The sequence below is a fragment of the Pseudophryne corroboree genome, chromosome 8 (genome assembly GCF_028390025.1).
Source record: "Pseudophryne corroboree isolate aPseCor3 chromosome 8, aPseCor3.hap2, whole genome shotgun sequence".
Taxonomy (NCBI): domain Eukaryota; kingdom Metazoa; phylum Chordata; class Amphibia; order Anura; family Myobatrachidae; genus Pseudophryne; species Pseudophryne corroboree.
The window spans coordinates 17836925-17853615 of NC_086451.1; the positions used below are offsets into that span (position 1 = coordinate 17836925).

The window sequence follows — 16691 nt, forward strand, 5'->3', positions numbered from 1 at the left end:
AATAGATGTATTATAGTCATGGCCAGCGGTCAGGTCATGTTGGGGGTGTAGTGTCCTATGTCTGTATAGGGTGTAATAGATGTATTATGGTCACGGCCAGTGGTCAGGTCATGTTGGGGGTGTAGTGTCCTATGTCTGTATAGGGTGTAATAGATGTATTATGGTCATGGCCTGCGGTCAGGTCATGTTGTGGGTGTAGTGTCCTATGTCTGTATATAGGGTTTAATAGATGTATTATGGTCATGGCCAGTGGTCATGTCATGTTGGGGGTGTAGTGTCCTATGTCTGTATATAGGGTGTAATAGATGTATTATGGTCATGGCCAGTGGTCAGGTCATGTTGGGGGTGTAGTGTCCTATGTCTGTATAGGGTGTAATAGATGTATTATGGTCATGGCCAGTGGTCAGGTCATGTTGGGGTGTGGTCTCCTATGTCTGTATAGGTTGTAATGGATGTATTATAGTCAGGTCATGTTGGGGTGTAGTGTCCTATGTCTGTATTTAGGGTGTAATAGATGTATTATGGTCAGGTCATGTTGGGGTGTAGTGTCCTGTGTCTGTATAGGGTGTAATAGATGTATTATGGTCACGACCAGTGGTCAGGTCATGTTGGGGTGTAGTGTCCTATTTCTGTATAGGGTGTAATAGATGTATTATGGTCACGACCAGCGGTCAGGTCATGTTGGGGTGTGGTCTCCTATGTCTGTATAGGGTGTAATGGATGTATTATAGTCAGGTCATGTTGGGGTGTAGTGTCCTATGTCTGTATATAGGGTGTAATAGATGTATTATGGCGGGCATGTCCAAACTGCGGCCCTCCAGCTGTTGTGAAACTACATATACCAGCATGCCCGGACACAGTTTTGCTGTCAGAGAATGTTAAAGCTGTGTCAGGGCATGCTGGGATGTGTAGTTTCTCAACAGCTGGAGGGCCGTAGTTTGGACATGCCTGTATTATGGTCATGGCCAGTGGTCAGGTCATGTTGGGGGTGTAGTGTCCTATGTCTGTGTAGGGTGTAATAGATATATTATGGTCATGTCCAGTGGTCAGGTCATGTTGAGGGTGTAGTGTCCTATGTCTGTATAGGGTGTAATAGATGTATTATGGTCATGTCCAGTGGTCAGGTCATGTTGGGGGTGTAGTGTCCTATGTCTGTATAGGGTGTAATAGATGTATTATGGTCATGGCCAGTGGTCAGGTCATGTTGGGGGTGTAGTGTCCTATGTCTGTACAGGGTGTAATAGATGTATTATGGTCATGGCCAGTGGTCAGGTCATGTTGGGGGTGTAGTGTCCTATGTCTGTATAGGGTGTAATAGATGTATTATGGTGAGGTCATGTTGTGGGTGTTGTGTCCTATGTCTGTATAGGGTGTAATAGATGTATTATGGTCACGGCCAGTGGTCAGGTCATGTTGTGGGTGTAGTGTCCTATGTCTGTATATAGGGTGTAATAGATGTATTATGGTCATGTCCAGTGGTCAGGTCATGTTGGGGGTGTAGTGTCCTATGTCTGTATAGGGTGTAATAGATGTATTATGGTCATGGCCAGTGGTCAGGTCATGTTGGGGGTGTAGTGTCCTGTGTCTGTATAGGGTGTAATAGATGTATTATGGTCATGGCCAGTGGTCAGGTCATGTTGTGGTGTAGTGTCCTACGTCTGTATGGGGTGTAATAGATGTATTATGGTCATGGCCAGTGGTCGGGTCATGTTGGGGGTGTAGTGTCCTATGTCTGTACGGGGTGTAATAGATGTATTATGGTCATGGCCAGTGGTCGGGTCATGTTGGGGGTGTAGTGTCCTATGTCTGTATAGGGTGTAATAGATGTATTATAGTCATGGCTAGTGGTCAGGTCATGTTGGGGGTGTAGTGTCCTATGTATAGGGTGTAATAGATGTATTATGGTCATGGCCAGTGGTCAGGTCATGTTGGGGGTGTAGTGTCCTATGTCTGTATAGGGTGTAATAGATGTATTATTGACATGACCAGCGGTCAGGTCATGTTGGGGGTGTAGTGTCCTATGTATAGGGTGTAATAGATGTATTATAGTCATGGCCAGTGGTCAGGTCATGTTGGGGTGTAGTGTCCTGTATCTGTATAGGGTGTAATAGATGTATTATAGTCATGGCCAGTGGTCAGGTCATGTTGGGGGTGTAGTGTCCTGTGTCTGTATAGGGTGTAATAGATGTATTATAGTCATGGCCAGTGGTCAGGTCATGTTGGGGGTGTAGTGTCCTATGTCTGTATAGGGTGTAATAGATGTATTATGGGTATGTACATGTTGGATAGTGCGGGTGTATTCGCTGTTAGATCTGTATATATATGTGGAGTGAGATGATGGTATATAACGTCAGTGATATATAGCCGTATAACCTTGTTACCAGTAATGGACAGCCCTCCCCATAACACCCTGTTACTCCGGCATTGACGTGTCTGGAGCGCTGCGTCTGTAAGTGGCTGAGCCCTGTGCTCTGTCTCTATCTCAGACCATCAATCAGACGCTCGGCCTTCTGTTTACAGCTATTGATTTGTGAGTAATAACTCTGCAAGTGTTGACATTAGTAAATGTAGCATGCATGTGTGTACCGTAGTGATCAATACTAATTCTGAGTGCACCCAGCTCTATGGTAATGCTGTGAAAGAGAAGCAGAGGCGGCCGTACTGCGCAGAGCGACTGTCCCCCCCCCCCCCCACCCTTATTAGAAGATTATACTGGCGCCAGCCCCTCTGTGTCCCCTGTGTCTGATCTTCAGCTGGTCTCTGAAGGGTAAATATTGTAATAAATTCCAGTCTGTTCCGAGTTGAAGTGAATGAAGGAAAGTTACCCGGTTACAGCTGGCAGATGGGTATGGCCGATATAACATACTGGTCACAGGAGCCGTATACCCGCTTCCTGTTAGCGCCATCTAGACATGCCTTGCTGCAGTTACTCGCCGTATGGGGCAAGTGACATTACAGCTGGCTATTTACTAACGGTGGTCTGCCAGGCTTCAGTTACTCACCGTATGGGGCAAGTGGTATTACAGCTGGCTATATAGTAACGGTAGTCTGCCAGGCTTCAGTTACTCACCGTATAGGGCAAGTGGTATTACAGCTGGCTATATAGTAACGGTGGTCTGCCAGGCTTCAGTTACTCACCGTATGGGGCAAGTGGTATTACAGCTGGCTATATAGTAACGGTGGTCTGCCAGGCTTCAGTTACTCACCGTATGGGGCAAGTGGTATTACAGCTGGCTATATAGTAACGGTGGTCTGCCAGGCTTCAGTTACTCACCGTATGGGGCAAGTGGTATTACAGCTGGCTATATAGTAACGGTGGTCTGCCAGGCTTCAGTTACTCACCGTATGGGGCAAGTGGTATTACAGCTGGCTATATAGTAACGGTAGTCTGCCAGGCTTCAGTTACTCACCGTATGTGGCAAGTGGTATTACAGCTGGCTATATAGTAACGGTAGTCTGCCAGGCTTCAGTTACTCACCGTATGGGGCAAGTGGTATTACAGCTGGCTATATAGTAACGGTGGTCTGCCAGGCTTCAGTTACTCACCGTATGGGGCAAGTGGTATTACAGCTGGCTATATAGTAACGGTGGTCTGCCAGGCTTCAGTTACTCACCGTATGGGGCAAGTGGTATTACAGCTGGCTATTTACTAACGGTGGTTTGCCAGGCTTCAGTTACTCACCGTATGGGGCAAGTGGTATTACAGCTGGCTATATAGTAACGGTAGTCTGCCAGGCTTCAGTTACTCACCGTATGTGGCAAGTGGTATTACAGCTGGCTATATAGTAACGGTAGTCTGCCAGGCTTCAGTTACTCACCGTATGGGGCAAGTGGTATTACAGCTGGCTATATAGTAACGGTGGTCTGCCAGGCTTCAGTTACTCACCGTATGGGGCAAGTGGTATTACAGCTGGCTATATAGTAACGGTGGTCTGCCAGGCTTCAGTTACTCACCGTATGGGGCAAGTGGTATTACAGCTGGCTATATAGTAACGGTGGTCTGCCAGGCTTCAGTTACTCACCGTATGGGGCAAGTGGTATTACAGCTGGCTATATAGTAACGGTAGTCTGCCAGGCTTCAGTTACTCACCGTATAGGGCAAGTGGTATTACAGCTGGCTATATAGTAACGGTGGTCTGCCAGGCTTCAGTTACTCGCCGTATGGGGCAAGTGGTATTACAGCTGGCTATATAGTAACGGTGGTCTGCCAGGCTTCAGTTACTCGCCGTATGGGGCAAGTGGTATTACAGCTGGCTATATAGTAACGGTGGTCTGCCAGGCTTCAGTTACTCGCCGTATGGGGCAAGTGGTATTACAGCTGGCTATATAGTAACGGTGGTCTGCCAGGCTTCAGTTACTCACCGTATGGGGCAAGTGGTATTACAGCTGGCTATATAGTAACGGTGGTCTGCCAGGCTTCAGTTACTCACCGTATGGGGCAAGTGGTATTACAGCTGGCTATATAGTAACGGTGGTCTGCCAGGCTTCAGTTACTCACCGTATGGGGCAAGTGGTATTACAGCTGGCTATATAGTAACGGTGGTCTGCCAGGCTTCAGTTACTCACCGTATGTGGCAAGTGGTATTACAGCTGGCTATATAGTAACGGTAGTCTGCCAGGCTTCAGTTACTCACCGTATGGGGCAAGTGGTATTACAGCTGGCTATATAGTAACGGTGGTCTGCCAGGCTTCAGTTACTCACCGTATGGGGCAAGTGGTATTACAGCTGGCTATATAGTAACGGTGGTCTGCCAGGCTTCAGTTACTCACCGTATGGGGCAAGTGGTATTACAGCTGGCTATATAGTAACGGTAGTCTGCCAGGCTTCAGTTACTCACCGTATAGGGCAAGTGGTATTACAGCTGGCTATATAGTAACGGTGGTCTGCCAGGCTTCAGTTACTCGCCGTATGGGGCAAGTGGTATTACAGCTGGCTATATAGTAACGGTGGTCTGCCAGGCTTCAGTTACTCGCCGTATGGGGCAAGTGGTATTACAGCTGGCTATATAGTAACGGTGGTCTGCCAGGCTTCAGTTACTCACCGTATGGGGCAAGTGGTATTACAGCTGGCTATATAGTAACGGTGGTCTGCCAGGCTTCAGTTACTCACCGTATGGGGCAAGTGGTATTACAGCTGGCTATATAGTAACGGTGGTCTGCCAGGCTTCAGTTACTCACCGTATGGGGCAAGTGGTATTACAGCTGGCTATATAGTAACGGTGGTCTGCCAGGCTTCAGTTACTCACCGTATGGGGCAAGTGGTATTACAGCTGGCTATATAGTAACGGTGGTCTGCCAGGCTTCAGTTACTCACCGTATGGGGCAAGTGGTATTACAGCTGGCTATATAGTAACGGTGGTCTGCCAGGCTTCAGTTACTCACCGTATGTGGCAAGTGGTATTACAGCTGGCTATATAGTAACGGTAGTCTGCCAGGCTTCAGTTACTCACCGTATGGGGCAAGTGGTATTACAGCTGGCTATATAGTAACGGTGGTCTGCCAGGCTTCAGTTACTCACCGTATGGGGCAAGTGGTATTACAGCTGGCTATATAGTAACGGTAGTCTGCCAGGCTTCAGTTACTCACCGTATGGGGCAAGTGGTATTACAGCTGGCTATATAGTAACGGTGGTCTGCCAGGCTTCAGTTACTCACCGTATGGGGCAAGTGGTATTACAGCTGGCTATATAGTAACGGTGGTCTGCCAGGCTTCAGTTACTCACCGTATGGGGCAAGTGGTATTACAGCTGGCTATTTAGTAACGGTGGTCTGCCAGGCTTCAGTTACTCACCGTATGGGGCAAGTGGCATTACAGCTGGCTGTGTAGTAACGGTGGTCCTCCAGGCTTCAGTTACTCACCGTATGGCGCAAGTGGCGTTGCAGCAGCTGGCTATGTAGTAACGGTGGTCCTCCAGGCTTCAGTTACTCGCTGTATGGGGCAAGTGGCGTTACAGCTGGCTGTGTAGTAACTGTGGTCTGCCAGGCTTCATTACTCGCTGTATGGGGCAAGTGGCATTACAGCTGGCTTTTGTCACCAGTGTGCAGTGCGGATACAATGTGTACAATACATATAGAATCTGGTGAAAAGGAAAATATCCTGGATTGTCCTTTGCAACCAATCACATTGTAAGTATTATTTCTCCAGCATTTGTCAGAACTGAAAGCGATCATCTGATTGGTCTCTGTAGAGACTATCTCCCCCCTCCTGTGATAGCTGGCAGTATGTAACGCCTGTAATAACTAATGGTGCACTGCTGTTACTATAGAATCACTGGTTATATTGGTGAGGAGACAGGACACCAGAGAGAGTGTATGAATTGTCATATTGTGCTGATCTGTATAATTCACAGACATTAGCAGCTGATTGTCTGCATTATAAACTACTGAGGTTGTTACATTCAGCTCAATAAATCAGTGTCTAGCATCACTAATAAGATCTCCCACGCTCCTGGGGGCACAAAAATATTCCCACTGTCACAGGAATCACGGACCATCCTAAGGAGGAATATACTAATGGCCGGCATCCTCGTGGATCGTGTTTTCACCTCTTTCCCCATAGACCTGCTCCTCCCCTCACTGTGCTGAGGATGGTCAGACTCTGTGTACTGAGCAGGTTCTCCTTCCCGTCCATCAGTCACTTCTATCCCCATATACCTGCTCCTCAACTCACCGTGCTGAGGGTGGTCAGACTGAGCAGGTTCTCCTTCCGGTCCATCAGTCACCTCTATCTCCATAGACCTGCTCCTCACTGTGCTGAGTGGTCAGACTGAGCAGGTTCTCCTTCCGGTCCATCAGTCACCTCTATCTCCATAGACCTGCTCCTCCCCTCACCGTGCTGAGGGTGGTTAGACTCTGTGTACTGGGCATGTTCTCCTTCCCGTCCTTCATCAACCTTCATCAATTCCCATAGAGCCGCTCCTTCCCTCACCGTGTTGAGGATGGTCAGACTGTATGAGTGTACTGAGCAGGTTCTCCTTCCAATCCATCAGCCACCTCTATCACTATAGACCTGCTCCTCACCTCACCATGCTGAGGATGGTCAGACTGTATGAGTGTACTTGGACAGGAAGGAGAACCTGCTAAGTACACTCATACAGTCTGACCATCCTCAGCACGGTGAGAGGAGGAGCAGGTCTATGGGGATAGAGGTGGCTGATGGACAGGAAGAGAACCTGCTATCAGCCACCTCTATCCCCATAGACCTGCTCCTCCCCTCATCGTGCTGAGGATGGTCAGACTGTATGAGTGTACTGAGCAGGTTCTCCTTCCCGTCCATAAGTCACCTCTATCCCCATAGACATTCTCTTCCCCCTCAATATGGCTATTCATGTGCTGTCTGCAGTAATGTTCTTCAGTCAGTGTAGAAACAGCTTGGGTGAATAAGCCCCAACGGCTCATTATTGCAGGACAATCTGGCTTTGGCGTCGAGCCTTCCATTCTGTGGTGTCCATGTCAGTGTGTTAGGCAGAGCCACCGGTATTTGTCCCTTTCATTAGGGGCAAGAAAATGCCACGTGTCCAGGCTATGTCCACTGTATCTCACCTTCACACAGCTCCTAACTTACAGCCATCACCAAAGCGAAACGGAGATATAAGATCATTTGCACATGGTTGGAAACATTCCCAATGGGAAAATACAGATATAGCTTTATGGCCCTGACATACTCAGCTGGCTGGAGGTATGTGACTCCGCCCATTGAGGGATGGGCCATCTGAGGTCAGAGGTTCAACTAAATCACTTGCCCAGTAGGCACCTCCAACATTGGGCGTGTCCAGAAAGTAACCCTCCCAGCTCAGTAAGACAATGCAAGGAGGGTGGCGAATGTGGGGACGAGCGTGAAAATATTTTAATCTGTGCAACTGACCTCTCATATATTCTCCTCATGGCTGTGACAGGCACACTATGGGACTACTAGCGACATCTGGAGGGCCGCAGGGTCCCTATTGCGAAGTGCGTGGTGTTGAGCCAGAACTTTAAATATGTAAAGCGCTGCAATTAACATCATTTCCATTTTTATTTTGCTACTAGATTCATATTTTATTTTTTTATTTCATGGTTTTTCTTTTGTTATGGTTGTATGTTTCGTTTTAGGCCCCCTCACCCGTGAGCCCCAATGCCCTGGACCGCACTGCACTTTGGTTGTTGAATATGAATATGCAGCTGGTAGAAGATGAGTGCATTGACCCAGATTTCAAGCACAGGGATAAGATCAGGAGTAAGGAGGACATGAGCCAAGCGGCAAAGGTAAAAGGAACAGAAGTGGCCAGAAAGGTCCCTTGTTACCCTCACAGATCAGCGTTGTACAGGTGTGAGCCTCAGGAAAGGCAACGTAGGCAGCTGCCTATAGACACCTATAGGGCTAGGCCACCACTGTCAAACTGCCAGGACTGCACACTACTAGGAGATCCCCCGACATCAGTCACAGACTGTACAGGCAGCAGGAGAATTGTAACTATAAACTATAGTAAATGAAATGATCGCACCCCAATTTTGCAGTTATACCACCCCAACACAGCAGTGATACGGGAAACAGTCCATTTTATATATGCAGATCTGTGTTTTTCCATAGCAGGACCTAACTAACAATCATCTAGTCCTCACCGGGTTCTAAAATGTGATGACTCATCTCCTAGTGGCAAATGCTCCATAACACATTTTCCTTTTTCATTGTTTATTTAACATAAGCCAACATGACCCTTAAGCTTTGTGTGTAGGAGTAAGTACACCCTGATGCTCCTATATTAATGATGAAGGTTCTTTGGTCTGCTGAATCCAGTACACGTCATTATTTCATCATCAAGATGTGCCGTAGTCTCTGTACAGTCAGCGCCTGCTGTCCAGCCTCATGTTACCACCAAGGAGAAGAGACCTCTGCAGGGATCGCAGAGAAGGAGGTGCTGCTGATCATCCGTCTGGAAATTGCTGAAGCCCCATCATTCTTATACAGAAATATTATACACAAATGGACAACACTCAGCGACCATACAGTGAAGTACCCAAATACCACATACAGGGATCTACAGGCCTCATTCAGCACAATAAAGGCTAATCTACCATCTGCACAAGTATCGCTTATAAAGGAAGAGCTGCCAGGAGCCTTCTCTCCAAGACAAACAGGGAGGTGCATCTAAATTAAGAATAAAGCTTCCATAACAATGAGACCCATGAGATCAAACTGGAGTGGTTTGGTCTTACAACAGCTTCAGCCGTCACACAGGTGTTGGTGGCTGGAGGACCTGGATGCTTCACAGTCATGAGCCTACCATGAACACGTCTTCCCACCAGAGTATTTTAGAGGAAAATGTGTCAGCCATCTCCGATAGCTGAAGAACAGGACAACAATCCTGAGCAAACCAACAATAAGAAAAGAATCATGGCTGCAGGATGGCCAACTCCAGACCTTACCCGGTTGAGATGCTGCAGTGGAACACAAAAAGCAGTGTATACGGTAATACCCTCAGAGTCTATGATCTGCATGAGCGTTACCAGGAGAAGTGGAACAGAAGTCCTCACATACGAGTCAAGACTGAGAGACACATCCAGAAAATGATTACTTCTGTTTACACCGGATAAGGGTTCTACAGCCACTTACTCTTGACTCATGGCCTCTTCATGGGTTCTACAGCCACTTACTTTTCACTCATGGCCTCTTCATGGGTTCTACAGCCACTTACTCTTCACTCATGGCCTCTTCATGGGTTCTACAGCCACTTACTCTTGACTCATGGCCTCTTCATGGGTTCTACAGCCACTCACTCTTCACACATGGCCTCTTCATGGGTTCTACAGCCACTTACTCTTCACTCATGGCCTCTTCATGGGTTCTACAGCCACTTACTCTTCACACATGGCCTCTTCATGGGTTCTACAGCCACTTACTCTTCACACATGGCCTCTTCATGGGTTCTACAGCCACTTACGCTTCACACATGTCCTCTTCATGTTGGCTAATATTTTTTGTTGTTGACTAAATTATTTAAATCTGCTTTGTCACATGAAATTAAATCTATCACATTTTAGGACTCGGTCAGGATTAAGAATTATTTCCGGTCGTGTGAAAACAGAGATTTGGAAGTGTGTGTAGATACAATTTGCACCTAGAAAGCAGTTGTACAGGGAGCTGGGGTTGATGGGTTATACTGTAGGTTTCAGGATTATTTTACAAGGAAAAGACCTTTCCTTGAGAACAACCAAGCATACAATTGTTGGCAAGTTTTTTTATTCAGAATTTATGCAAAGTCAGTTTACAGAATAGCGCCACCATGGCGAGCACAGGCCACCGGAGGTACTGCAGCAGCCGGCTCTATTCTTATGAATAGGTACTATTTATTCATCAGGAAGGCGGAGAACTTTAAAGGCAGTAAGAATAAAATCCTGGCAGGTGTCTGCACGTGTTACTGTGGACGATATCCGGAACTGAATGCTGTTCTACCTTGGTATCATATCCATAGTTGATGATGGCGGTCGGAGGCTGGATGACACAGCACAGAAAGCTCCGCTCGGTCTCTGCACTGCTGGTTAACCAGCTCTTATCATGAGCTGCACATAGTAATTCTTTGTGAAGGGGCTTCCAGCTGGGTCCATTTCCGCACAAGCACCTCATTAAAGAAATGACTGGATTGGAGGAGGGAAGACGTCCCATAAAACCACTATCCTCAGGCTACCGGGCGCTGCTGGATGGCGCTGTGCAGGCAGGGGCCATGGTTCCCTCTGAGAGCAGCCGCCTGAAGCACTGGCACACCGAGCAGCTTTTTCCAGTCTTACTCAATGATTAAGATAGGTTCTAATCCCCCCCGCCTGGCAGTATGTAAATACGCAGGGCACAGAATAGAATAATTGCCAGCGGATGGCTCAGCCCCCCCGCACGCAGCCATATAGACGAGGATAGCAGCTGTCTGCCACTCGCAGGCTGCGGCCCATCACCCTCGTCTCTCTCTGTGATCGTCAGTGACAGTCTGTGTGGTTTATCTAATACGTCCCTCTCTCCAGACACTGCTGACAGAGGAATATTACCGGGAACACGGCATTAGCCGACTTGCTCCAATTAATATCTTGGACGGAGAAGCAGCACCCAATTATACTGTTAATGTAACGGAACGCACTGGGAGACGCTATGACGGGACCAGTGCGCGGATGCGGCGCAGAGACGCGTCTGTGTATGTCAGGGGCATCTGCAGGATCCAGAACACATTACATTCTACTAAGAAACATTTTATTCTGCTGAAATATTATTGAGGAGTTTCTGCAATTCTGTCTCGTGGCTGCCAACGATTACTAACCGTTAGTTATATAGCGCCCTCCTATTCCGCAGCGCTCTAGAGACTCGTTCACATCGGCCCCTGCCCCCAGCGGAGCTTACACTCTATATTCCACACCACGGCTAATAGATCTACAGTGCAAATATAGACGGTCAATAGGTTGACTCCAAACGGTAGACAGTGGTCAAGGTCGACAATACAATAGTCGACACATATGTTGATAAAAGTTTTTTCCTTTTTGCTTAATTTTTACTTTATCATTTACCATCCACGTGGACTACGATTGGGAATAGTAACTTGTGCCGACACAGCGGTAACGGAGTGAGGCATCAGCGAGCCCGCGAGGGTACACGTTTCCACTAATTTGGCTCAGATATGGCGAAACGTAGAAAATGAAACCAATAAAAATGTGTTGACCTATTGACCCTGTTGACCATTTGGGGTTGACCAATTGGTTGTCTTTTTGCTGTAGACCTACTGAACCATACCCGATGCTAAGGCGGGAGTGACAGAAAGAAAAGCCAGGAACTGTATGTGCAGTAGATCAGGCTGCAGTGCGAGGGGGGGGGGTCCTGGGGGGAAAGGAGGGGGGGTCTGGGGGGAAGGGGGGGGGGGGTCTGGGGGGAAGGGGGGGTCTGGGGTGTGCTTAGAACCTGGCCTGCTGGGGACCACTGCCTCAAACCCTGTGTTAAATAACTGTTCTGAAATAATTGTGTTACACTAATATAATTTCCATCTGCAGTTTGCTGCTAGTGAAGGGTTTATGAAGCTGTCATTCTGCTATAAGAAGTGTTCCGTGTCTGGCAGTGTTGCGCTCTCAGACTCACTGCACCTGGGCGGCAGATTAGCTACGTGCATAGTGCTGAGCTCACACACAGCTGACTGATCAGTCTTGCTTTGCTGTTTGAGCTTTTTGTCCTATATTAGCAGCATTTCGGTCACTGACGACCAGGTGTGGGGCATGTACAGTATATTGCATGTGAGGACATTTCCCATCTCAACTAACAACGCTGCATTAGAAAGGTGGGGTATTACTGAACAGCGCACTTTACCATGCTGCTTAGTGGTGGTTGCTACAGATGGAGAAATATATTGTGTGCAGCCTCATACTTTACTTTGGATGATACCAGGTTACATATGCTCAGGCCGAAGCCATTAATGGTGAAATATGTGTGTAGGAACCCCGCTGCCTGGTCTGGAGGAGCGCGTGGCTGCTAGTGGCAGGCAGTGAGTCAGAGGTGCCACGCAGCGGGTTCCGGTGGGGACTTGTTTGTTGCCATGACCTGAAATCTACACGCAAAGAAGAAAACTCCTTTTATGTCCTTTATGGATCATATATGTCGGTATTCTACATTGGGTGCTTTACAGCATATGTTAGTAATACCGGAATGGGTGTACAGGGTCCCTCATGTAATATAACTATGGGGCCCCCTGTGGATATGTCCGTGGGGCCCTCTGGTTGGTATAGGCCTGTTGGGGATGAGAGAGAGAGTTTCTCTGTTGCTGCACAGTGTTCCCGATACATCGCTGTGAACATAGGGCCTGATTTTTGGGAGTGTGTTACACCCATCAATCGGCGATGACAGTACTGCAGAATATACGTCTGTGTTTAAGCATCAGACACGTAGGGCAGACTGTGGGTAACCAATGGTCTGCGCCAGCATCATTCAGCGTGTGTGTGTGTGTGTGTGTGTGTGTGTGTGTGTGTGTGTGTGTGTGTGTATATGTGTATAAGTAAACGTTTGATTTGCAATCTCCATAAATAATCTTCAGTAGTTGCCTGAAAAACAGTGAGATTTCCCATTAATTTAAACGGACAATGCATTTCATTTGAGTGCTGAGAGTTTGGCGAAACAGTTCTTTGATGGTAACATTTTAATAGAAAAAGTGATTATCTCCCGGTAATATATCCACCCATAAGAGTTGTACTGAACAGCACATTTTATCATGCTCCTAGTTTGGTGCCACACAGTAGTCCCACAGAATTGTATTCTTTCTGCTGAATGTAGGACCCTTGTTCTAATTACCTGGATTTAGGCTACCGGTAAGTTTGTTCTTTCTCTTATGTCCTAGAGGATACTGGGGTTCCATTTAGTACTATGGGGTATAGACAGGTCCACTAGGAGCCATGGGCACTTTAAGAATTTGAGAGTGTGAGCTGGCTCCTCCCTCTATGCCCCTCCTACCAGACTCAGTTTGGAAAATGTGCTAGGAGGAGCCGGTCACGCTGAATGAAGCTCCTGCAGAGTTTTCTGCATTTATTTTATATGTTTGTTATTGTAAGGCAGGACTGGATGGCACCAGCCTGCCTGCTTCGTGGGACTTAGGGGGGGGGGACGGCCCAACCTCTTGAAGGGTTAATGGTCCCGTTCCCCGCTGACAGGACACTGAGCTCCTGAGGGAACTATTCGCAAGCCCCACCATGGCGAGCGTACATTCCCACAGCACGCCGCCACCCTTAACAGAGCCAGAAGAGTGGCGAGTACTAAGCCGGTGTCCCGGTTAGCGGGGCGCCCGGCCATTATGGCGGCATGAGGGTACAGAGACGCACGGCTTCTAACCGGGGCGGAATGCGTCTCCAGACACAGTACACAGCTGCATCTCAATACACTGTACACAGTACCCACACTGGCAAAAAAAACAGCCGTAAAACTGTTTTCTCTCCGTTTTAAACACCAGATTACCTCAGCCAGTATAAGAAAGCGGGAAGACCGCGCACCATTGAAGGGGCGGGGCCTTCACTATGAGCGGATCCAGCGGCTCACCAGCGCCATTTTCCCTCTGCAGTGGACACAGACGCTGACTGACAGGGACGCACAGTTCCTCCAGTGTGACTCCAGTTTACCTCAGCGGTACCAGGGGGAGAGCGATTATTAGTGTACTAATTCCCCTATCAGGGTACTTAGTCTGCGACCTGGCTAAGCTTGACATTAGTGATAAGGGCGCGGTGGGGGCTGGCTCCAAACAACTCTGTGTCTCCCTTAAGGGCTCTTTGTGGGTTAATTGTGCTTAAACTCACCCTTCTGCAGGCCTCATATCTTCTTGAAGACCGGGCCATTTAGGTCCAGTCGGACAATGTGACGGCAGTGACGTACATAAACCGACAGGGCGGAACGAAAAGCAGAGCAGCAATGTCAGAGGTGTCAAGAATTCTCCTCTTGGCAGAAAAAAATGCTGTGGCGTTGTCAGCGGTCTTCATTCCGGAAGTAGACAATTGGGAAGCAGGCTTCCTCAGCAGACACGACCTGCACCGGGGGGAGTGGGGCCTCCACCAGAAGTGTTCAGGTGCTTGACATGTCGATATCCAGAAATCGACATGATGGCCTCTCGTCCAACAAGAAGCTCAAGCGGTATTGTTCCAGGTCGAGAGACCCACAGGCAGTGGCGGTAGACGCTCTGACGACTCCATGTTCTATCAGATGGATACGTGTTTCCTCCACTTCCTCTGATCCCAAGAATTCTAAAAAAAAATAAAAAGAGTAAAGGTTCAAGCAATACTCATTGCTCCGGACTGGCCAAGAAGGGCCTAGTAGGCGGACCTTCTGGAGATGCTCCTCGAAGATCCGTGGCCTCTACGTCTTCACGAGGATCTTCTGCAACAGGGCTCGTTCGTCTATCAGGACTTACCGCGGCTACGTTTGACGGCATGGAAGTTGAATGGCTGATTCTAGCCAGAAGAGGGATCCCTAACAAGGTTAGCCAGACTATGATCCATGCCAGGAAGGGGATAATGTCTAAATATTACCACTGTATTTGGAAGAAATACGTCTCTTGGTGTGAGAGCAGAACTTATTCTGCGGTGGAATTTCATCTGGGACGTTTCCTGCTTTTTCTGCAGGCAGGTGTGGATGTGGGCCTACGTCTGGGCTCCATAAAAGTCCAGATTTCGGCCTTGTCCATTTTCTTTCAGAAACAATTGGCTTCTCTCCCTGAGGTCCAGATGTTCTTGAAAGGTGTTCTGCACATCCAACCTCCCTTTGTGCCACCCACGGCACCTTGGGATCTCAATTTGGGTGTAGGATGTTATGCCGGCGGTCGGGCTACCAGCGGCCAGCATATCGGTGCCGGAATCCCGACCGCCGGCATACCGACAGCTCGGCGAGCGCAAATGAGCCCCTTGCGGGCTCGCTGCGCTTGTCACGTGATCTGTTCTCCCTCCAGGGGGGTCGTGGACCCCCAAGAGGGAGAAAAACTGTCGGTATGCCAGCGGTCAGGATTCCGGCGCCGGTATGCTGGTCGTCGGGAGCCCGGCCGCCGGCAAACTGAAGACCACCCCTCAATTTGGTGCTGCAGTTCTTCCAATATGACTGGTTTGAAACGTTACAGGAGGTGGACTAAAATATCTTACGTGGAAGAACGTCGCACTGTTGGCCTTGGCTTCAGCAAGACGTGTGTCGGAGCTGGGGTCTTTGTCTCACAAAAGCCCCTTTTTAATTTTCCATGAGGACAGAGCTGAACTCAGAACTCGTCAGCAATTTCTTCCTAAAGTGGTGTCTGCGTTTCACATCAACCAACCTATTGTGGTTCCGGTTGTCACCGACACCTCTGCTACTTCAAAGCCTTAGGATGTTGTGAGGGCTTTGAAGGTGTATGTGAAAAGAACAGCTCGTCACAGAAAGACGGACTCGCTGTTTGTTCTTTATGATCCCAATTAGGCTCACTATCCACAGCATGCTTATTTCACAGCAGGTTTGCCGGTTCCAAAATCTGTACAGGCCCACTCTACTAGTTCGGTGGGTTCTTCCTGGGCGGCTGCCCGGGGTGTCTCAGCTTTACAGCTCTGCCGAGCGGCTACTTGGTCTGGTTCAAACACGTTTGCTAAGTTCTACAAGTTTGATACTTTAGCCTCTGAGGACCTTCAGTTTGGTCATTCAGTTCTGCAGGAACCTCAGCACTCTCCCACCCGGATTGGGAGCTTTGGTACATCCTCATGGTACTAAATGGAACCCCAGTATCCTCTAGGACGTAAGAGAAAATAGGATTTAAATTTCCTACCTGTAAATCCTTTTCTCTAACGTCCTAGTGGATGCTGGGGACTCCGTAAGGACCATGGGGAATAGACGTGCTCCGCAGGAGACATGGGCACTTTAAGAAAGAATTTAGATTCTGGTGTGCTCTGGCTCCTCCCTCTATGTCCCTCCTCCAGACCTCAGTTTGAATCTGTGCCCGGACGAGCTGGGTGCTACTTAGTGAGCTCTCCTGAGCTCGCTATAAGAAAGTATTTTGTTAGGTTTTTTATTTTCAGGGAGCTCTGCTGGCAACAGACTCCCTGCATCGTGGGAGAGAAGCAGCCCTACTCTCTGAAGATAGGTCCTGCTTCTTAGGCTACTGGACACCATTAGCTCCAGAGGGATCGTACACAGGATCTCACCCTTTGTCGTCCGATCCCGGAGCCGCGCCGCCGTCCCCCTCGCAGAGCCGGAAGACAGAAGCC

General features: G+C 48.4%; 2 protein-coding genes across 10 annotated transcripts in view; one reads left to right on the forward strand and one right to left on the reverse strand.

Annotated features, from left to right (window-relative positions):
* DAB2IP (DAB2 interacting protein) overlaps positions 1–16691 on the forward strand; it is a 1128147-nt gene that overhangs the window by 1076427 nt on the left and 35029 nt on the right. For 8 of the 9 annotated variants that reach the window (XM_063935968.1, XM_063935966.1, XM_063935969.1 and 5 more), the window contains one exon: positions 8091–8243. The exons of the other annotated variant lie outside the window; for it this stretch is intronic. In XM_063935968.1, the coding sequence (XP_063792038.1) occupies positions 8091–8243 (153 nt within the window). The remainder of the gene's footprint in view (positions 1–8090; positions 8244–16691) is intronic. 9 annotated transcript variants of the gene reach the window in all.
* The window catches only part of TTLL11 (tubulin tyrosine ligase like 11), a 604411-nt gene that overhangs the window by 22866 nt on the left and 564854 nt on the right, over positions 1–16691 (reverse strand). The window lies entirely within an intron of this gene.